The 23,800-nt window shown below is 39.0% G+C and overlaps 2 protein-coding genes across 6 annotated transcripts in view; both read left to right on the top strand.

The window, feature by feature from the left end:
- The window catches only part of LOC115236560 (dystroglycan), a 68,460-nt gene extending 50,751 nt beyond the window's left edge, over positions 1 to 17,709 (top strand). Inside the window, exons 2-15 of one of the 3 annotated variants that reach the window (XM_029809084.1) lie at positions 6,743 to 7,122; positions 7,907 to 8,119; positions 8,812 to 8,940; positions 9,177 to 9,299; positions 9,482 to 9,844; positions 9,934 to 10,011; positions 10,420 to 10,839; positions 11,132 to 11,667; positions 11,743 to 11,938; positions 12,020 to 12,187; positions 12,289 to 12,525; positions 12,622 to 12,811; positions 12,897 to 13,577; positions 13,663 to 14,088. In XM_029809084.1, the coding sequence (XP_029664944.1) occupies positions 6,790 to 7,122; positions 7,907 to 8,119; positions 8,812 to 8,940; positions 9,177 to 9,299; positions 9,482 to 9,844; positions 9,934 to 10,011; positions 10,420 to 10,839; positions 11,132 to 11,667; positions 11,743 to 11,938; positions 12,020 to 12,187; positions 12,289 to 12,525; positions 12,622 to 12,811; positions 12,897 to 13,577; positions 13,663 to 13,886 (3,891 nt within the window). In that variant the 5' untranslated portion in view covers positions 6,743 to 6,789 and the 3' untranslated portion in view covers positions 13,887 to 14,088. Of the gene's footprint in view, positions 1 to 6,742; positions 7,123 to 7,906; positions 8,120 to 8,811; positions 8,941 to 9,176; positions 9,300 to 9,481; positions 9,845 to 9,933; positions 10,012 to 10,419; positions 10,840 to 11,131; positions 11,668 to 11,742; positions 11,939 to 12,019; positions 12,188 to 12,288; positions 12,526 to 12,621; positions 12,812 to 12,896; positions 13,578 to 13,662 lie in introns of all 3 variants that reach the window. The other 2 variants (XM_029809085.1, XM_029809086.1) reach the window with 2 other exon arrangements.
- Positions 17,710 to 19,957: 2,248 nt separating this feature from the next.
- LOC115236633 (carbonic anhydrase 2) overlaps positions 19,958 to 23,800 on the top strand; it is a 16,813-nt gene continuing 12,970 nt past the window's right edge. For all 3 annotated transcript variants that reach the window (XM_029809219.1, XM_029809217.1, XM_029809218.1), the window contains exon 1: positions 19,958 to 20,478. In XM_029809219.1, the coding sequence (XP_029665079.1) occupies positions 20,439 to 20,478 (40 nt within the window). In that variant the 5' untranslated portion in view covers positions 19,958 to 20,438. The remainder of the gene's footprint in view (positions 20,479 to 23,800) is intronic.

A 23,800-nucleotide genomic window follows, 5' to 3' on the forward strand; every position in this document is an offset into this window, starting at 1 on the left:
GAATGCCGAATTTAGCCGAACCCGAGCGCAGGTCGTTCGATATGAACTCGCCGCTCCGCTATTACGCGAAAACACGCGATCGCTTTATTAACGGGGTTTAATCACCGGCTCGGGCCGAGGAAACTTTAGGCCGACGCGTCTTTGTAAATAATCTTACGAATCATCGCGGGATATCTGTCAAGATCTGGCAAAAGTTACAATGTCCCTTTATTATAGCTTCCCTGAGTCGATATATTATCGTTAATTTCGAAATGTCGTGTAACATTTTATATAAAATATTTTTATAACTCGATAATATTGATTATAATATATTTTATAATCCTATGATTTTCATTGAATATTTCGTTTCTCTCTCGCTTATTCACGAGTTATAGAATTAATAGGTTGGATTACATGAAGTTCAACAAAAAATAAATTTTTTCGAATATACAAGAGAGAGAGAGAATAATCATTTCCTGCAATTTTTTTGACATTAAATGTAATTCTAGCTCTAAATTACTTTATCATCATACAATTTTGGAAAATTTGCATAAAAGAGCTGTTTTAATATATGTTATCATGTTATATCTACGATATGTGACGTATCGAGGAAGTTTTTGTTGCGATCAAAATTATGTAGGTTGTTAGGTCTTTCGAGTCTCAAAAGAAATTTGAAAGCCGAGATTGTAATTAGCATAAAAAAAATATAGGAAATAATTTTTCTCTTTCTTATGGATTTTTTTGTTGATCTGTATTTTACACAAACTACTTATTGAATTTTTACTTGGAACATTCAGTATAATTATGAAGAATTTTTTAAGTGTTTTCTAATAAAATGCCGTTATCTTTTAGCGTCAGACACTGGTATATACCTGGTCGTATTTTGCATTAAGCAGGTCGAGAGGAAGATAGTTTTGTTTTCTCCCTCGAGATAAGGAGTTCATTGTGAACGTTTATGAAACGGGTTATGAGCACGGTTGAGCTTTATTAAATTCATCTATAATTTAATTTTATCTGTTTTGATCCCGATGGAGAAAAGTATGCATTAATGATTTTTTTGGCGGGGGCTCGAAGTAAATTAATCCGACCTCAAATATATTTTATCACTCTTGCGTAATTAAATGCAACATTAATTCTCTCTATTCGTTCCGAAAGTTTAACGATGTAATTTTTATGAAACTCTCTCTGTTTGCGGCTCGGCCCGAAAAATTCACATTAATCCCTCGTGACCCGAATGACGGAAAGATGGTCGTTCGACCGAAAGTCCGAAAGAACTTCCTTTTACTTCAGGAGGTCAACGATTTTTTCATCGTGCGCCCCGTTTTCATCGAAACGCAAAGTCGCCAACTTTTACCAAAGCCATTGTCTCTCTCTCTCTCACCCGGAGACGCGCGGAATATTCTGTTTAGCTTAAGTTTCCGCATTCCCGCGAGACTACAGCCTCCCTTTCCTCCTCCTTCCTTGATCCTGAGAACGGTGGCGCATCGACCTGAGGACGGCATTGCTGGCGAGACTCCGCGATATTATTCAAATATGTTTCGCCGAGATAACGCGCGATTTTTACGACGACGCTCACTCGCTGAATTCTACACGTCCGTCCGATTATTTGCATATTTAATTTAGCGCGTAAATACGCGTCTGCGCTCTGTCGCCGCACGCATAATTAAGATTCATTCTCGTACGTCGTACGATAAATGATACGCGGAGCGAGTAAGTAAACGACGAGTATCGAGTTGCTTTCCCTCGCCGCAAGAATGTCGCGATAGGAACTCGACGCGCCTTATTCGCGCTACGCACGCGAATATTTGTCGCGAGCTTACACATATTCATGCTGAATTAGCGAAAGGGGAAATCGTACGTACGTACCAAGCTACCAATTTCCAAGCACGCTTAATAAATGACTTGCGAATAAACGAGAGAAAACGCAACGCGCGTATTTTAATTGTATAATATTTTTCTATCTATACATATAATAAAGTACATTACTGTCTCTCTCTCTCTTTCGTGAAATATCATCCGCGCATATCGTTCCCTGCAACATTGTTGCTAGGAGGCTCTACCGACGCTAAAACAGGATGCCGGTTTCAACATCGAGTCGACTCGAAAGAGGGGGACGCTTCTTTGCCCCTATTTCTGAGACCACTGCGGCTGCATCTGGAAGAATAAAGACTGTGTAAACGTTGCTTCTGTGTACACAAGGCACGAAAAGCGGTTATCCGACATATAAAAGCCGACACTCGGGCTCCGGAAACTCGTTACGGCTCTCCTCCGGTCAAAGTCGTGATCATTTTGCGGCAGGAATTTCTTTGGAAAAATACAGCCGTCTCCTGATATTATTTATTGACCACTTTATCGCGAGCGATTCGCTCGTAGGTAGTACGCGGGCATGAATCGTGCATGCAGCTTACGCGACAAAGTATTGCTGAGACGATTAATAACACGATATCTATAATTGGAGCGTTCGTCGATGCGCATAATATTTGCCGTTCGTAGGACGGCATTGCATATTTTCATTGATAAAGAGAGAGAGAGAGAGAGAGATAAAACATTTCTTATCGCATGTATTATTATGGAATCGTCCGTTCTTGGAAGATCGAAGCCATTCCTTTCTTTGAGAACAGCCACGTTAGATTTTCCTTCACCTCAGGTCGCGAAAATTCTTTCCGTTACGATTCACGTTCGCTCCTCCCGAAGATACGGAAGAATCTGATGCGAGAAAGGAAATTTTCGACGCCGGCGGCGCCACGATGTCGCTTTTAAATTTAGATCTCGAAGGAACGGATGATACCCATACGACACACGCTCCGACGTCTTTTAAAAATTTCAATCTCAATGCAGGCGCCTCTCTGACGTCATGGTTTAAATTTTCAGAAATAACTATCAGCGTAGAGTCTTGCTGCGGGTTTGTTTCTCGCAGGAATCTTGTCGACAATCGTTGGATCCCGAGATGATAATCTTTCACGAGAAATAACGGGTATTATAATATTATTATTTGAAAGTTAACACGCGTTCTCCTCTTTCTCTACGGTATTTCCTACCTATCACAATTTGCGCGATTTTAATGGTGAACGGCATTTATCGCATCTCTGGCGTCGTCAGCGATGCTTGCATAGAACAGCATCGATTAATTCGAGTTTAAGGTCACTGACTCAAAAGATTATTCCTAACAAGCTGTTTTCGAGAAAAAGAATAAAATACGTGCGGCGAACGTTGTCAATGAACTTAAAAAGTAGCTATTTTAATACAACGCCTCTCTTTCTTTCGATAAGAAATATCACGACGGAATTATCTGCAACGCTTTAGGTCGGAGATTTACCGGTGAACCGTAATTGGACGAATAAAATAGAACGAACAGGCGCGTTATTAAATCGCTGCTCAAAGAATCGAGATGCCGAATACATCGCTTACCCGACGTTCTCGAGTTATGATGTACGAGCTATCGATCTCTTTCGTCCCTCGTGCACTTCCGTTTGACGCCTTGGCATCGCAGCCAGTCGATGTTCCTGTATTCTATACGCGCGTGTCTCGACGACAGCACGCTGCACCTGCAGCGATGTATTTGCGCCCTGCATACTATGCAGCATGGCTCGAGAGACAAGGTCTCGAACACGCCCGATGCGACGTGATAAACTATTTGCGCGAACGGGAGGAACGCGATTAAACGGACGCGAGATCGACGAAGGACGCGCACAGTCGGATGTCAAAGTGTGCAAAAAATTTTATATGTCAAACGATAAACCATGTAATAATATTCCGTTAAAATTGCTTACATTATTTTATTTATTTATTATCCGCAACGTGAACTCTTTGCAAAGTGTGATTGCGCACTATATGTATAATTATATCTTTTATTCCGATAATTTTTATCCGGATAAATCCGGTATCTCTCTGGAATTTTGCAGCGGTACTAGAGAAAGGAAATTACACCGTGTTTGCGCTGGACAATCAAAGAATTCCGCTCCCCTCGAACAATCGAACAATTGACATCGCGATATCCGATCGTTAAGCTTTGATAAATAGTACTCGGTATCGCGACTGTGGCATCATATTAAGGTCGCTGGCGGGGATTTGCGATGCGAAGAGGGTGGACGCATGCGAGGGCGATCGTTTTGCACTCCCATTGCAATTCGATTGTGATAAACGCTCCCAAGTTTCGCGTTTATTTACGCGGACTCTAAAATCGTTTGTCATCGGACGCTCTTTTCCGTCTACAATCATCCTCGGAAAATGATAGCGCGTGATCGTATGACGACGCGCCTATTTATAGCCGATGCCTTTGCACAGACTGACTCGGTAAATAAATAATTTCGACGCGAAACGGATCACTGCGTGTTATAGTGCAATGTCTATATATCTTTACTTTGTAACAAACTTTTCGAGATTTATTATAAAATCATGACAACTATCTTTACTCAACGCTCACCATCAATTTTGTGTTACTTTTGTGGTAGCTGTTGAATCGATCTACGCAAACTTGGCACACCCTACTTTCATTAGATTAAATTTTTAACATAGATAAAATGAGTATTTTGTTTGTAGTAACAATGATTTAGTTCATAGTCGAAAATATATTTTTTTTAAAGTGATTCTCATTCATTTTTAAGATAACAAAATTGCTGATATTGATCTCGCTTCAAGAATTGTTTGTAATCATTTGTAACATTTTTTTTTTATTGTAAAATATCATTTAAAAGTTATTTTGAAATTCTGATAACGAGCCAAAACATAATTACTCTTTATATATTTTTTAATTTTGACTCTGAATAATATGGAGCTCAAGCGGATTTAAAATGTATCTTTTTAAAATTGACAAAGTCGCATTCGATATACTATAATTTTCGAACGATTTAATTATAAACGAAAGGAAAATTACTATAGATAACTATAAATAATTTTGAAAAACATGCAAACGGATTGAGATATCTTTGAAATTGGAAAAGTTGCGTTTCTTATCAGTTGCAAATATATTGTAACTTTTAAATGGCGCGATTGCAAACAAAAGGGAAATCATTAATAAAAGCACTTAGAAAAGATTCTTGAATCAAGATATCAACAATTTTTTAAAAATTAAGTGTGTTATTTTTTCAAAATATATTCTTTTATGATTTCGACTACGAACCAATGGTTTAAAATTACTATAGACAACACGAAGTGAAATACTATCATTTCTTGTATTGAAAACTTCGTTTATTAAAAGTAGAGTGCCAGTTTCGCATATAAATGTCGGATCTCTTTGTAGCGAGCGAAAGAGAGAGAGATAAAGAGATAGAGAGAATATAATAAGCTCATTTCTACATCTTGCTCCGTGTGGACGCATGTAAATGCGGGCATAAACTCAATTGTCTACACCCACCGGATAGCCTTCGCGGTCCGTTGACCGTCTTCGTAGTCGTCGCTCAGAGATGGATCTATAGCATATCGCGTCGTCCTCGTTTTCATCAGCGTATTTAATCCGTGACCCGAACTTTCATACGAAACGTGACCGCGTTGGAATCAAGCGTGACCGCGCATTCTTGGTCCTTGAAATCTCTCTTTCTCTCTCTCTCTCTCTCTCTGTTCGTCTTTATATCCACCTTCGGAGGTAATAAATACGATCTCGATCAAACTTTTATTTCAATCACCCGAGACTCTAACACGGTAACTAAAAATACAACGTAATTGAATTTATCCTACGACCTCACGGATGACGACATCGTTGTTCGCGTCGAATGCGATTCAAGCGTGAGCCTTCGTTATCATTATCGCGACGATCCAATTTTCGGAAACATTTAAAAGTCCGCGAATAAAATACTACGCGATTAAACACAGTTAAACGAGTTTCCCCGAGTGTGTCCTCGTTTCGATTAATTCGCTCGATTTGCTCCGCGATTCGATGACGCAATCGAAAAGAATCGCGAAGTCTGGCCGCGAATTATTCGGGTGTGTCTAAAGCGTTTCGCGACAGCTATTATAGGGGACGCGGCAGAATTTCGATAAAACTAGGTATCCCGACTACGGGTTTTGTTATTCGCGAGAGAATCCAACGGCTTAAACTGTCAACTCCTCATTGGCCGATCGCGCCAGTTAATGAAACGGTGCTCGACGAAACGAGCAATAAAGGGAAATAAAAATACAATGGAAGCGTTTATTGGCTATCATTGGATACCATTGGATGCGTGTGCTTTGCTCCCCCGGTTACGAAAATGTTCCATTAATCTCTCGGACTGAACCTAAACAGCCGCATCGTCGAATGGATAGTGAGAACAGCGAGCGATCGGCCTGCGAATTATCAGCTCAGCTGTCTGGTTCAATGATCGATGCGATACACCATTCCATTACTTCACATTTCACTTTATTTAATTCTTGTATCGTTTAGGCACTGCCTTATTTAGGCAATGAATATATCACGTTTTCTCTTATGAGAGATGATTTATTAGTTGTATCGAGGAGTGTCACATACGTAATAATGTTATATAATCGTTTTATAATATTGAAGAATTTAAAGTAATTAAAAATATAAGATTAATTTTTCAAAAAATTGTATGTACTAAACAATTTTTTTTTCGGTGAAAAAATATTTCATTCTAAACTCAAATATTTTTCTGAGATAAACAATTTAGAAAGAGACTGAGCTCGGTCTTTCACGATCATTTAAAGGATCGAAAGCTTAATTTCTTTAATTTTTGCGATCTTAATTAATCATGCGCGATAATTATTATGACAATAATATCCTTCGATAGTTATCTCGGTGATCGATGAACGAATGTGATACAATCTGTTGCAGGCGTAGCAGCATGGTATGATACCAGGGACTGACGATTTCCCGGAAACATGAAGAAGCATCCTCACATCCTTGCGTGCATCCTGCTCCTGCTGCCTCTGGCGTTGGGCCTCAGCCTGCAGGAGGACGACTTGGTCTTCGACGATGTCGGCGAGGACAATGACAATGACAACTCGCCTACTGGGTCCGCTCTGATAAATCATCATGCGACTCGCGGTCGATCCGATCGTTACGAGCAAGGATCGTCGTCCAGGGATGGCAGGAGGCATGCCTCTCGGGTCGAAAGAGCGTGGGGCGTGTCGGATTCCGTCGTCCCAGTTGGCCATGTTTTCAAAATGAAAATACCACGGCAGGCTTTTTCGGGAAATGTGGATTTTTACGAGGTAAGCCGGTGAGGTGGATGGCAATTTATTCTTCGGGTCCGTTCGTAATCGGAAAATTATTTGACCGGTCGTCTTGTATTATACAGAGAAGTTTTCTCGAGGAGGAAAATGCGGGCATTCCCCCGAAAAAAATTGCCGCGTTGAAATTTTAAGTATGTGTAGATATATTCAAAAATATGAAAAGTAGGTATTTCTTAAAATTTCGACGAATAGAATATCTACGCGGTTTTATTTAAATTATTTTATCGAATTATATGCAATTAATAATTATATGAGTTATACGATTATACTATATTTTGTGGAAAGATCTTGTTATCATATAAAGAGAATAGGGAGAAAAAAATCTTTCAAGAGCTCATATCTACGCGAAATAAAAGTTGCATAGATAATTGAATTTAGATGGCTCTTCTTTCGTATTTCTCGAACTTGGTCAAGTATGCCATCAAGTACATCGAAATGCCCGCTAAGTCCTATTGATTTACTTATCCTCGCACACATTTGTCATTTTCTTCCCTCTCCAAGTTCTGCCGAGATGCGGCGTCTTCCATTGAATCCATATTTGCGATTCAATTTGCTCCCCCCGCGGCCGGAAATCCTTCTTAGGTTGAATGGCCCCTAGTCTTCCCTTTGTCCTCGGAAATCATTCGGGCACCGCTCGTTCCGTCGTGCAAAACTGATTCAAACGTTTTCACATTCAATGATACAACGACACCGACCCAAATAATTGTCCTTTCACGAGGAATAGCGGTAGAAAAAAATGTGTCATATGTTAAAAATATGTCAGGTTCGCGGGACCAGTAATCGCGATCGTTTTCCGGAATGGATGCACTGGGACGACTCGGCGTCCACTCTCCTGGGTGTGCCGTTGAAAGAAGACACGGGCAATTATCACCTGACCGTCACGGCTTTCGGTAAGCATCGTGACACCGCCAAGGATCAGTTCATCGTGCAGGTTATACCCGAGAAACTGGAGGAGCTCAAGCATAAGGACGGCAGGGTGAGTGGTTTGAGTGAAAACGTTAACTCGGTAACGAGAACGCGAACGGGATGAGAGAATCGTTAGCTGCGAAAACGTTTCGCTGGCATCGTTTCAAGTTTCTTATCCAAGTCGGACAACAGGTCTCCGATGCTACATGCCTGCTATTTTCGCTAATGAATAATATATAGCTTAAAGATGAAAACGTACATGAGAAGAACCAACTTTGATGAATACTTTGCATTACGTTTAAATTATCTACAAGTGATATTTTTATTTCATTCGCGTGTAATATTAATGAAACAAAATAACGTTAAAAATGTTAAAAAGTGTCTTCAATCTGTGTGAAAAAAAGAAATGGAAAACGCTGTACGTTTTTTAGCCTATAATTTAATTTCGCGCGATAAAATCCGCGTTTGATGAATTTTTACAATGGAATTTAGAGCACTTTCTGTGTCGCGATATAAATCTGTCGAAACGGCTCGCATCCGCACGTTGCGTTTAAATGCAAAGGAATTATTCCCGCGTTAACTGATTGACGCCAATTGATATTAGTACCGCGTGCGTAATACGTCGTATGACATACAGATGCATACATCGCGATCGTACATATTTCGGTCGACGATCTCGATCTTTGAAACTTTGCGTGCTAGTAGGCACGCAAGCGTAGCAAACAAAACCGGCTGATGGAAACGGAACGATTCTAATTGCAGACGCATTGCGATGACGGAGAGGAACAAACGGTTCTCACGATATTGTTGGATGCGGCTATAGAGAAACTATCGCCTACCATCAGGACGAGCGCCATCGAAAATCTCTCGGGTTTTCTGGGAATGCACACGGTATTGATTTAATCGTACTCTTTGAAATTAATTCTGACTGTTATTTTTGCATTTTATTTTTTGAGAAAATAATACAGTGTATTTTCAAGAATTAAAATAAATAGTTTTTGTTATATATACGCGCGGCAATAAAAATAGTAGAATCTATTTTATTCACTTTGTTGTCTTGACTTTCTCTCTTTTATCTTTTGCATTATGAGTCAGTTGTACAATTTACTTATTTTTATATTCTGTAGAGCGCATTCTCGATGCATTCTCAAGGCGTGAAGGCACTGGGTACCTCCGTTATTCTTAGCGGACCTGGAAACATTAAGCTTTCCAGATTTAGAAAGAATCATTTAACTACTATCCAGTGGCAGGTGAGATTCAACATACTTAATGATCCCTGTTTAGCGGTTGCTCGTTTTTATATCAGATATATAAGTGCATCGACATTTTACGAGCCCTCATTATCAATTTTTACGGTATCTCATTGATATCCGATAAAGTAACTTAACGAGAAACAAGCTTGCCGAGCAACAGGATATATCTGTGCACGTAGGTCGGCTGCGACGGTCACTTGTGGAAGCATCAAGCGGAATTGGTGGAACAACTGCGGGAGCAAGCGAAGGACGGCACTCTAGCGGAAGTTCTGCAGTTGCCCGTGATATCGTGGCGTGTAAGGACAGATTCGAGCCCCTCTTTGAGAAACAGGAGAGAAGCCGGCTCCGGCGACTACGGTGGCGCGGACGGTTACGATGATAATTACGATGACAATTACGAAGACAATGAGGAAGATTACGATGGCGAAGAGGGCGAGGACGATAACGAGGATTCGCGAGTATCGCCGACTTACATGCCGAATATGAAAGTCCCGGAGCATCCGCACAGGCATCACCACGGCGAGGAGACGATCGATTGGAAGGTAAGTTGTTGCGATGCACGTATAACTGCGATCGTCGCGAGAAATTTCAAGATCGCAAATATTCCTCGTCCGTATGTTGTTCTTTTCAGAGCGAAGATGTTGACGAAGAAGAGATAATACCGAGAATGAGGCAAAGCGATCTGGAAAACAGAACAACCACGCCTACGGTAAGTATTCTCGTGGAATTATACACGATTGCGTGATTCCTTCTTCGTCGATGATTATATTTGGAATATAATTTAATATACATAATTTCTCTACGGTTTTCATTAAAATTTCTATTTCTGTTCGCCTTTTTTCGCCATGCCATATCGCTTTCGGGTGACTCGTTGCGCTTGAAGAGATTAGAATAGCTATTGGGTATTTTAATGCTGGCCTATTTTTCGTCTCTCGCAAACTTGTATACTTGTCCGTGCAGATCCACGTTCTAAATTGCGCTGTACAGATTGCGACGCGAAAGTCTTCGCAAACAGAAGTCTGATACTTTGTTTTATACTTGTACATCTTCTTCGTCTTTTCGTAACTAACCATTCGTTTTTTCGTACCATACATCGCATCTACTAACGATTTCGCAGACAACAACCACTGAACTTACTACATCATCACCATCAACAACTACTTCCACTACTACGACGACAAGTACAACCACAACCCAAGTCGCGCCAACGACCGTACCTACTACTGCTAGTAGCACCACAACGACTACAACATCAGCTGATACAACAACAACAGCTAGCATCTCCACCGCTGTAGATCCATCGATAGAATCTCCGAGATCGGGGACCACAAACGAAGAATTCTTGACGGAGAAAACAAAATATGTGGAACCGGTTGAACCCGTTACCGTTTTACCGACCGTTCCTTCGGATATCACCACAACTCCTCTTCCTATAACCACTCTACTGTCTCTTAGCACAACGTTTATCCAGACTAGCGTGCCCGATAAAGTCGAGACGGAGATCGTCGCCAGTATCAATAACGTTACGACGGAAGAGGTAATGCTTGCGTGCTTTAGCGCTTTTCTCATTTGTATTATAATTCTATGCCGCTATACACACACCAACTTCTTCATACTCATATCGTGCCGATTTGTCAAACTGTCGCTTCGCCGAGATAAATTGTTATCTTCTGTTAAGAATCCGTTGTCCGTTATTAATGGTGCATTTAATAACGGTTTAAAGTTCTATCGTAATCATGCAAATTTCTCTATCGCATAGAACTATTATTCCACTCTTCCCAATCGCAGCGAGCGTTCTGCATTTTGATATACGGTCTTTTCTCGCCTAGCCGGAACAAACTATGACTTCGACGAGAGAACCATGGACCACCATACCAACACCAATTGTAATCACGGATGTTAACATTACCACTCCTTCGTCTGTAGTTGTAACGAATGTTAGCACTACTATTACTACCACTACTACGCCTGTGAACATAACAAATGCTACAACCTCAACTACTAACGCGATATCGTCGACATCGGATCTTCGAACGACGTTGAGCACGACACCGTCTAGTACCAGCACGACCACCTCTACGACTACAACCACTACCGTGGCTCCTACTACTACTACGACTCGTGTTATTACGGAGAGTATCGAGTACGGCCAAGTCAACTTCCCGCCGAGACGCGACAGGAGATTAAAGAAGATACCAGTAACTGCCGGCAAACCGTTGAGTTACGTTATACCGGTAAACACCTTCACCGATCTCGAAGATGGCAACACAAAAAAATTGAAATTGGATCTATACTGGCACGGTGCACCGCTCAAGACGACCCACTGGCTCCAGTTCAATCCTCATATGCAGGAAATTTATGGATTGTAAGTTGGCGCTATATCTATCTATTTTTATTCTTGAATAAAATAGAGATTTTTTATCAAACTTTTTTTAAACAGACCTCTCGAAAAAGATATATCTACCTGGAATTACGAACTAGTTGCCACGGACAGCGAAGGCGCCAATGTCTCCGATAGTCTCGATATTCATGTTCAGCAGCACAAGTTGAGTCGTAGCGTCAATCACGAATTCACAATCTACTTAAGGATCGATAAACGAAGCGAATTCCCGACAGACGTTGACTGGGAACGCAAAGTACGTATTCTTCAATCTTTCTCTCTTTTTCATTGATTATTCGCTCTCTTTCATTGATTATTCGCTCTCTTTCAATTATAGGTAATTCGAAGCTTGGCTGTACTTTACGAAGATAACATCCAGCACATTACAGTTCGTTCTATTGAAATCAATACATCCGATCGTGAACAAGTCATTTTTACATGGACTAACGATAATGTTCCAAGAAGCAGCGAATGTCCAAGAGAATATATAAATAAATTATGGCGCGTAAGTAGTTTTACTGTATCATTTCTATCTTATGCAAAAAAATTTTATAAGTTTTTAAACAAATTTTTTTACAAATTTTGAAAATGTACGTATGTTATCAGGTGCTCGTCGACAGTAATGGAGATCCATCGTCTTCTCTAAGAAGTGCGCTCGCTCCAGAAATTACAGTTAAACGTGTCGTATTCCAAGGCATAGGGCAATGCGAGGATATGAATCGTCTCGAGGAACCAAAAGTCTCTACCGAAGAGCCGAAAGTTAATTTCCCGCCTGTACCGAGGAATCAAGTCGACCACGTTAATGCGACAGTTGGACAATTACTCATATTTAAAGTGCCGGAAGTACGCTTTTTATTGACTCTTATTGCTTTTATCAATATGTGAATAATATATTTAACAAAATAATATATTTAACAATTTTGTTATATATTTTTGCAGGATACTTTCTTCGATGCTGAGGATGGATCGTCGCGAAACATGAAGATGTCACTTTTGACTATCGATCGAATACCTATTCCACCTCACGAGTGGCTGCAATTTGATAGCAAAAATCAAGAATTTTATGGCGTTCCAATGCGCACCGATATCGGCCGCAAAGAATATCAACTGGTTGTCACTGATAAAGACGGTAAGTTTCATCATAGTTTTATTTTTTAATATAAAGAATTACATTCGTCTGTAGAATAATACTGAATTAGAAATTATTATTCTAGGTGCGAGCAGCACCGATGGATTGGTCGTTGTCGTTCATCCGGCGCCGCCCATGGCGCACACGGTGGAATTCTCAATGACGCTAGATATTCCTTACGACTCATTTGCGCATTCCGCGCTTCAAAAGCGTAACTTTATCGAGAAGCTGCGAGATCTCTACGAGGACAAGGACACGAGCGCTATCTCACTGCACAGCATCTCGAACGGTAGTACCGTAATTACGTGGCATAACAGAACTCTGCCTACGTCGTATTGCGCTCACGAAGAGGTCAATAGGTTACGATCCGTGCTCGTGAAGAGTGACAACGATCGACGTTCCGTGACGGACGAGGTGTTGGAAGTGATGGGCTTGAAATTCCCTGTAAAACAGATTACAGTGATTCCGATGGGGATCTGTCTCGGTGAATTGACGGGCGTGCATTCGCCAGATAGTCATGTACCACCGGTGGATGATTCCACGTCGGTCGGCGCGTTCCGCGACGATTATCTTCTCACTTTTGTTCTGCCAGCAATTATTATCGCCGCTATGCTCATCGTAGCGGGAATCATTGCGTGCGTTCTGCACAGACGAAGACGCAGCGGGAAGATGAGCGTCAGCGAACAAGATGACGAGCGGCAGAGTTTTCGCAGCAAGGGAATTCCTGTTATCTTCCAGGACGAACTAGAAGAAAAGCCGGATCCTGGTAATAATAATTTATTAGTACCATTAAAATTATATCGATGATGTATTATCGGTCTTTCATACTAACACTTATTCGTATATTTCAGGCAATAAATCGCCTGTCATCCTGAAAGAAGAAAAGCCACCCCTTCCACCACCAGAGTATCAGAAAGCTGAGGATGGGGCTGACGTACCGATGCTTCCAAAGGAGAACTCCGAAGAACCATACCAACCGCCGCCGCCGTTTGCCACGAATCGCGACACCAATCGGCAAAATCGTCCTAAACCCACTCCGACGTACAGAAAACCGCCCCCTTACGTGCCTCCCTAACAAAATACGGTACACTCGCCTACGCGCAAATATATGTTAGCAATGCTCGGAGACTCACCGATACACAAGCAAAACCAAATCAATTATAAAAAGCAATCTCGAATTGGCGACGATGACAATGATGATCGTGGGATATTGAATGTTTATAGCGACGTTTGAAAGAAAGCCCTTCCATTCATCCGGTATGACAATATACTGCTTAGCGAGACGTGAATGAAGAGAAAAATCATCCAGCGAGAATTTTCTTCGAGAACTCACATGCGATTTTACTTATTTTGTATATGTACTACTACATACAACGGCACGTCTCATCATCGATCGATAATACGTTCGAAAAAGATTTCTCTCTCTCTCTCTTTCTCACTCTCAATTTTCTATATTTCACGCGAAAGAAAAAGAAAAGATTTTCTAGGAAGTATGGGAATACAAATCACGTGTTGCCTTTCGTAAAGAATTCAATCGTAGGGAAGGATCCATTGCTCCGAACTCGATACGTGAATTTAGTTTAGAGATCGTTGTAGAACCGAGACAACGGTAGAGTTAAAGTACTTTATTCGACTTTGTAGCATTCGAGACAGCAACGATACTCGTAAATATTTCAATAATCAGTGCCATTTATTAAGCAATAAGGGTATCCGACTGTGAATAACAGCACGTATAATTACTACGGTTCTACGGATTTATTGCAATTACTGTTTACACAGAGTCTCCAGGTATCAAGAAACGGACGGATTTAACGAAATATATCGTATTACGCACCTACAACGTATAACACTGCCAGAACGACAAATGATACATCGCCAAACGAACCAGTTCTTCACGATACATATAATAGTATATTATATAATATAGTATGATATTATATAATATTATTTTTTATTCCAATTTTTCTTTTATTTCTAAACGTTCCATTTAGATTAATTTGTAACGAAATAAACTAAATTAAATATCAGTCTCGTGAGTAGATAAACTGGCTCACTTGGCGATCGCTTTTTACTTAAGGAGAAAATATATTGGAGAGAATTGAAATGTTTTTGAGACATAAATTTAAAGAAACGATTATGATATACATGCAATATGCCATTGCAAAATGACAGCAAATGCTTCCATGGGCACAGTAGGCCATGCAGATAACTTATCTAAGGTAAGAAAAAAAAACTGATTATAATAATATATACAAATATAAATATATATATAAATACGTATACATATATACATATTATATCTATATTTGTGCCGTTCGATAGAGACGTGAGAGTCTGCGGTTATTTGAATAGCGTAATTTAAATACTGCCAGACCAATCAAGTTATTTGCATTTACTTTCGCTGTGGGAGGAAGATCCATTTCTGTTTGTTTTACACACAATTTGACGCGCTTTATACAACTTTTATGACTTAATAACCGTAATAAATATGTATATTTTTATTATTTTTTTCGGACCTGTTTACAAACACATATGAGTTAGCATCGAAAGATTAACTCAGAACGAAAACACTGATATATACGGGCACGTATATAAGAATGAGACTATTTAATTTAGATTTTACATAGTTACCAAGCCAAAAAATAATTAATATTTAAAAAGAGAGTAAAAATAAGGACGTATTTGTAACTGCGAAAGAGAGCGTGGCTCGCACTCTTTATGGCGCATTTTTTAAATGTTTTTTGTAATTTTTTAATCGCTGCGCGACTAGATATACACAACTCATCCGCAGTATCATCGTTTGTATGTCTGGTGCGACGAAAGAGTGCGGGGTATGGTACGAGTACGTATGCAGCCGTTTCTTCAATACCTCGATAGTTTCCTGATATTTTTGGAAGGAAATACGAGAAACGAAAAAAAAAGAAAAAGAATTTCGTATTGCGTTCCGAATTTGGAAGCTCCGTTTGTCGATCGCGTTTGTCGACACGGACGATAAATGGATCGACGAATTTGCGGGCGCGCCTATATACTGGTATGACTGCTGACGATTAATACGTATGTAAGATGCTAAGAAAACGTTTCGTATACAAAGGCTACATAAAAATTACGATATAATATATTAACTATTATAATTCATGTCCTTGTAACGTAGAGGATTTAAATATATATCATTGAACACAAGGAAAACTCGTGAAATGTGACTCACAGACTTTTTTCTTTCTTTCGCGAGCATATATATATATATATATATCAAAACTACGGTCAAATTTCTCTATGATCTTGACGAGAGACGCGACGCTTGTATAGTTATATATTAATTGCATGATTCAGTTGCTTTACATGCTTGCGAAAGACAGAATCGATGAGTTGTTTGTCATAAACTAATGAATATTTTTCATCGCGCATCTTGTTTATCGCAGAATCTTTTAGAAAGAGAAAGGAGATTGCAATTGTCGCCTGTACGTGATTGCTCTTTATGACGTTTTATATCGTGAATTAATAAACATATATAAATACATTTTCTTATTATTTTTTATAAGAGTACGAATAAATATCTTTTATGTTAAATTCTCTATTTTAAGACTCGAATATAACAATTTATGTTATCGTAAGGTGGGATTATTCTATAATTGTGATATTTCTTTGTGTGCGATTTTCGTTGAAAGAATAAATATAAATTTATATTGTGTATGCATATCAGATTCCAGCAGATAATTGTTTATATTATCAATTTTCATGGAATTAAAACTTTATTATATCGACATACTGGACCCTTATTTATTATTTCAGGCGAAATCGCTCACAAAGTAATAATGTAGTGGCTAATGAATGAAGAGTAACGCTACTTAGTAGAATAATATTTGAGAATCAGTGTGAATCAACGGATCATTGTACACACCCAGAAACGCGGTGCATCATAAACGGTCAAGAAGAACTTTATATTCCGTTTGTGATCTGCGGTAAACAAGCATAACTCATATCATGCTTCTAATCATATCATTGCTCTACACGTATCCCTTAAGCGCTACAATTGTGTTACTTGTGAAAATGATGATAATGTATGATAAGCATGTATGATATTTATAAGATAGAAGGGACAAAACACCTGAGAAAGGATACGAAAGAAAAAAAAGAAAATGAATTTCTCAAAGAGAGCATATTTGCTAACAGTGACTTTTCTGGCCTGTGTGTGAAAAATGGTTCGAAAGTATTTTATAACTGTGTGTAAAAGAAAAAAAGATGATCTGACAAATTGCTAAGCTATTGTGACCATGACTTTCGTATACGGCCGCTTTCTGAGAAATCGGGCTAATGCCAGAGACAAAGTAAAAGTTCCATTAGAGAAAGATAAGGACAAGGGGAAGAAAAGGAGAGAGTTATCTCGCATCGCCCATACGAACATGTGTTATATACATAGCTATATATATATATATATAAACACACCTAAGAATAAACATATTGACTGGGATTTTCAGATTATTTTTATTCGCTATAAAAGCGTTTCGATATATGATACAAAGTGAAACGTTTACGTTGATGTATTCGCGAAACGCAGGATGGAGCGGCTTTCGTACTTGCTTCTCCTTTAAATAACGAAAAGCCATCGACACGTATCTCTTAAGTTTGCGCTAAGTAAAACATATCTTGAAGGAGAGAGAAAAAAGGGGAAGAAAAAAATTCGCGAAAAAAGAAGAACAGCATTGATCGCTTTGAAGTAAAACGCGATTACTTTGAGATCATGAAACGGTATCGCTCTCGTCCGTAATCAATGAAAAAAAAGTATATCGAATTAATAATAATATACATATATAGATATCTCTCTCTCTCTCTCTCTCTGAGACAAGTACTACATACTAAACATGTGTAAAGTTAAGAGTTAATAAAACCATTTTAGGATACGATGCGTGTTAATCTCTACGCTCACTACTCTCCAGAAATATCAATGTCGTCATCTCCAAAGATCAAACACTTACGGGCTTGTATGTCATTCACATTGAATGTTTAAGAACTAAATCCGAGCACTGGTTTAAGCAATTAGTAATCACATGACGATAAATTTTATTGGATCACGTGCTTAATGACAAGGACTTTGAACTGTAATATTCGACCTAATTTTCCTAAATCTTATGTATAATTTTTAACAATTTATTATTTTAATTATATAATATATATAATCGCTATATTTATATATTACACCAAATTTATAATACATATTTTATATTTTTTTTGTGAAAATTTAGCTGATTGAAAGGAATTTATGCATGAAGGAATCTATGCATGCTTATTATTCTGCAGATTAGATTCCGAAAGATGTTGCATTAGAGGTGATGTAATTACAATGATGTAATCGAATACTCGAATCTCTACGATTATATAAAATTTTCAAGAATGCGACACGGTACGATTTTCTATTCATCTCACGTTGAGCATTCTGAGTTTACATGCAAAATAGCTTACGTTGCGTGCTTACGTCATGTGGAGGAATAATACATTTCCCACTGTGTGATTGTTTTAAGCAAGGTTATATATAACAGAAGAGAACGGAAATGCTCTTAAAATGATTTCTCGATAAATAACAGTGCCCCTAAGTAAGCCGATGTTATTTCTTGTTTGTATAAGGACAAATGAGAAACAGTTATTTAAAAAGAGAATTATTATTCTATAAAAATCATATTCTCAATCTTTTTAATATTATACACATTGTGTTGTTTTAAATTTTAAATATCGATATGACAAAAAATCGGAAATATCATGAATGCCATAACTTTTTGATGGAAAGGTCATAAATATCTTAATTTTTCGCTAGAATCAAAGATTTTTTATTATAATTATTGTTTTTGTCATCTTTATTTTATTATTTGAACGCGTTTTTATATATCTATTTATAAAAGATCTCTCTCTAAAATCTCGAATGTCACAATTTCTTACAACTGACAGGAAGGAATTTGTTATGATTCTCTGCGATTCAAAGATTGATCGAGTCGAAGGGATGAACAATTGCTGTGTCAAATGTCGTCGAGATATCTCAAAGTGAACACGCGAATAAATAGAAGAAACCTCACGAAAATTATTTCGCGAGAAGAATGTTTTTTGAATAGTGGATACTATTGATATTTTGAAATCTGTCAGAATTCCATTAATTTTTATTGGAAGCGATATCTTATCTCGTCATTACGCAATAAATACGAAATTATGACATCGTAATATGTAGCATGATGTTTGACGTGTGATATCGTTAATCTGTGCTTAATAAAGAAAGAAACTGTTTCTCTCGGGCAAGAGATATTTGATCACTTATTGTTCGCAAACACGAGATAAACGCTTTTCATTTGTTGAAAAAATGAGTCATCTAATCTTATCTTCATCAATGCTACGATGAGAATGCATTAATTAAACTTTCTTTGCAGCATCAAATATAAATACAATTAATAGTAGATAATAATAATTATTTTTGTACTTATCGTTACATCAATATATTATATTTTATCTTTGATTTAGTGAAAAACATATGACAGTAAAAAAAGTACATTTTTTTGTTGCAACGAAAGCAGAACTGCACGTATGCATTTATTTTATTAAATTAATATTACGAATTTTTTAACTAGAAATAATGTCTGATTAGTGTTAAAAAAATCAAATAAAATTGAAGAAAATTATAGTGTTTTAACAGCAACTTTTATTAATTAAAATATAATGAGGTTTGCAATTTTTTCTAGCAAAACAATTATAGTATTTATGACATATTTCTGATTTTTTGTCGCACACATATCGATGTTTAAAATTCAAGCATTATAGTTTTAATTCGACTTTTTCGTTCATAATAGACAAAAGTTTTTTCTTTCTTTTTATTTTGAAAGAATTTAAATTCTTAACTTTGTTTTTAAAACAGAATTATACACAAAAACAGCGAGTCAATTTGTACCAATTTATGCGGGATTCAAGATTTATTTAATATTTCACGATCAAGTGAATTATTCGGAGATGCATCAATATATAACAGCGTCCGTACAATTATTTATCGATCATCGATCCATCAGCGTCGCGTCATTTTGTAGGTTCGCACGTGTGCTTGTTCATGTGTACGCGCGCACGGCGGGAGCGCGCACGTGTAAATATTTACCGGCGCATGCGCGACTGGCGAGTCCAGGCGCATTCACGTGACCGCGCGCGATATAAAGCGGTGCCGATGCGCCGGCCGGTATTACGTCCGTAGGAGTAGGGCGCGTAGCTTATACCGGTTGCCCGATCGTCGAGAAAAATAGAAGCGCAAGGGGAAACTACACGACAATTGTTCTGCCGGGGAAAGTATCCGCGCGTGTGGGAACGCGATTAGTATCTTCGCGCGACAGGACGCGCTCGTAAAAAAAAAATCCAGAGTCTTCTCTTCGCGGGATAAAATTTTTGCGAAAAATTGCGAGCCGAAACGATCGTGAACTTTCCGCGATTTCGAAATTTCCACAACGTAACGATCGGGTGACCGGGCCGGAAAAAGTTACCGAGTGTTCCTTCATTTTGACACGAAAGTTCGGCGCGAACAAACAAGACGAGCGGGTGTAAACTCTACTCGGATCTCAATTTCGCGGATCTCAATTTCTTATAAATCGCCTGTGCCGACTGTGCCTACGCAATGGGCTCGAAGGACGAATGGGACTACTCCATCCAGAACGGTAAAGTATTCCAAATATTTCTCAAAGTCGCGCGCGTCGCCGTTAATTTTATGCGTAAGATTCGTATGTGCCTTGCATTGCGTATCGCTATGACTGACGTTTATTGAGTGAGTGAGGTTATTCAAATTTAATACGATTGTAGAAAGCAATATTATATACGAACATTATAAATTTCTGAAATTGTAGAGATGTGGAAAAAATCGTTGGAAAAAATTTAAAGAGGATGATTTTTTTTTTTTTTTGGCAGAAATATAATTTTTTTGTTTAATTAATTTTCGCAGTATAATTACGATTGTCACATCAATAATTTTCTCATAAGCGAGCGTTGAGCGTTGTATTTGATACTGGATAGTTTAGTCCCGTACGTTATACTTTTGATAAGACCGTATCGAAATTATTGATTGACCACTTTGTCAATCGCCGTACATTCACGACCCATTCGTTATCCAATATGCATATAACCGGGATATTTCCGTATTAATGTTACAAACACTACATAGTAGCTAGCAGCCGTAGTAGCCTGGTACCTTGTTCGCGGTTTGCGATTAACTATGGCGAACGAATGTGTTTTAGCGATAACACTTATCGCCGGAATTAATTGAATCGGAGTTGTGGAAGGCATGAATTAATTTTATTATAAATTAGTCAGAATTTTCTTTGCTTGAAAAAAAAAAAAGAAAACGTAATGAGGACATTGAAATTTACATTTATACTTTAAATAAACGCACATATTTATACCGATTAATTAAAAAATCTATAATATAATTAGTTAATCGAAAAATATCTGTAAATTAAATATTTTCTCTTTCATTTCTGGCGGCGATGAAATTTTTCTTATTTGTCCTTTATCGCGACGTGACAGCATTGACAAGTTGGACAATGGGCTCATTAACTTTTTCATTTTGTCGTGTCCTTGCGCGTTGTCTTAGGCTGTATTAAATGCAACGGTAATAACAGAGAATATTACATGTGGCGCAGATGTGCGTAAATCATTTTCTCTTATTCCTTAAACTTTCTCCTTTCCCAGAAGAGTTTTCCAAATTGAAATTTTGCGGGAACTTCATACTTCAATGATCACGCGACACAAGCGCTAGTTTTTTTTCCTTTTGTCGATTCATTGTATTAATTAACATTAATTTTAACCCGTTTATCCTTGAACGCGTCAAAATATGATCAAGTATGAGGGTTATCCGCGAGACAAATTTCTTTTTTTCAAAATTTAAAAAGCAACATTTAAAGAAAATTATAGTTTCTTCTTTTCCCATTTTCTCGTCGATTCGCTGCATTTTTGGCGGTCGATCTCGATTCGATTTCCGAATGGCACCGAAGTGCACAGGCTCACTGACCCGGGGCCATTGTCTTCCCGCTCGAATGCAGGGCGAACGGGCCGTGCCAAGCGACGGGGGAGAGGCTTGCTTTCCCCCGTAGCCTTCGTCGAGCGCACGAGGGGGGCCGCACGACTCTCCGCGGGTAAATGAAAATCAATAGTTTTCTTCCGTAGGCCGATGCACCTGTTCCCGCGGAAAGTACAGGCGCGCACGGACACACGTACACGGACGTGCAGCGATACGCACACGAACGAACGCGGGGGGTCGCAGACCCAGTTTCACTTTGTTCCGTCGGGGTTGCCGTGCATGCCCCCGAAACGTCCTTAATCTCGAGTCAATTTGTCAGCGCTATCTTTTCGCCGATTGCGAGAAAGAGAGAGAAAGAGAGAGCGAAGCGCGCCGAGTATCGTGATTTGCATGCGCGTCCTCGGGATCGGCCCGTTGCCAAAAACGAGACGAAATCTCGTAGAGGGATGATTAAGTTATTTGACTCCTCCGAATACGCGCGCGCGGCTTGGCCGCGGCCGCGAGGTGCCTCGTTGTTTGAGATTGATCGATGTTATTCGATCGTCGTGAATTATTCGGAAGACAACATCGTTCCCACGATGTTCCCGCGATGTAATTGCGGGTTGCCGAGCGAATTGTTTCCCCGAGGATTTATCTTGCCCCGCGATTTTTAGGCCGTGCGATCCGATCGAGTACCAGTTAATGGAGGCTCTGTTTGCGAAATCATTCTTTCGATATCTTATCTATAGATAACTTTTAGAGGGACAATGATAGGGCGCGAGAGGAAGTATTTTTATTTCTGGATTAATTCGGATTTTGAGTTATCGAGGTCGTTCTCCGATGCACGAATACAGTCACGTAACGCATGGTGATCCCCTTATTTGCGTATTCCGCCCGTTTCCCTAACGAGTACCGGAACATCGATTTTGATCGCGCTCGTATAAACGAAGATAGATGTTCCGTCTTATTTAATTAACATATGAGATACTCGCGGGAATATCTTGCTTGAACTTAACGGGACGATCGATTCGAGAAAATTGCGTAATTTATAACAATCGGGAATTATATAGGAAAGCGACACGCTAAAGCGAATCGTATAATCAATCTTGGAGACGAGGCGACGTTTGTTCGGAGAGTAAATAGAGGACCGAAACGTTGAAAATTGGTAGCTTATACAAAAAGGTCTCCGATTGCCATTCGTGTATTATATACTCGTATATACTACATCGCGCCCGCGGTGCTTTCTATCGATTCAGGTTGCCGCCGAGGCGAATGCGATTTCAATCGAGCCTCATCCGAGATAAAAACAGCAGAGAAGAAAATGTTTTTATTACATTGAAAATAAAAAGACTCCATTTTTCCTTCCATTCAACGATACGCGAAGCGTATTTGACGCCTACGAGAGCGAATTGCAATTTTCATAGATCCTTTCTGCGAGAGGGAACGCACAATTTCACTCTCGCGAACGCTTATGTTATTATTTACAAAGCTCTCTCGCCCACGAAACGGCTCTCGCACTTTCCATGAGAAATTTGCGGCTCGTTACAGATTACAACATCGTATATTTCACCGCGATCGTGTTCCGTTTGCGAGTAACATAAATTGCGCGTTCGAAACGTGTATGTCTTAATAAGCTGTTGTGAATTGTTCAGGAAAAGAAAGTTCAGGAAACGATCGGGATGCGGAGAAATTCATCTCGCGAACTGTGCGGCCGCGGCCGATCGCATCGTCCTTCGGTCGCGTTGATTAACTTGCAAATTGTCTGTCGACTGTGTGCGATGGCTGCCGTTCACGCTTATTATGCACAAAGGTGAAACCTATACGGTATACGTGACTTATTTGCCCGACGTAATTGTCAGTTCCACAAAATGAAAAACTTCTCTCTCTTCTATATTAAATATAATTTAATGTAAATATATATTTGAATTTAATTATATTTAAAATAATATATCCCCCCCCCCCAAGGAATTTTCAATTTATTTATTAAA

This window comes from Formica exsecta, unplaced genomic scaffold (assembly GCF_003651465.1).
Source record: "Formica exsecta isolate Colony F162 unplaced genomic scaffold, ASM365146v1 scaffold258, whole genome shotgun sequence".
Lineage (NCBI taxonomy): Eukaryota > Metazoa > Arthropoda > Insecta > Hymenoptera > Formicidae > Formica > Formica exsecta.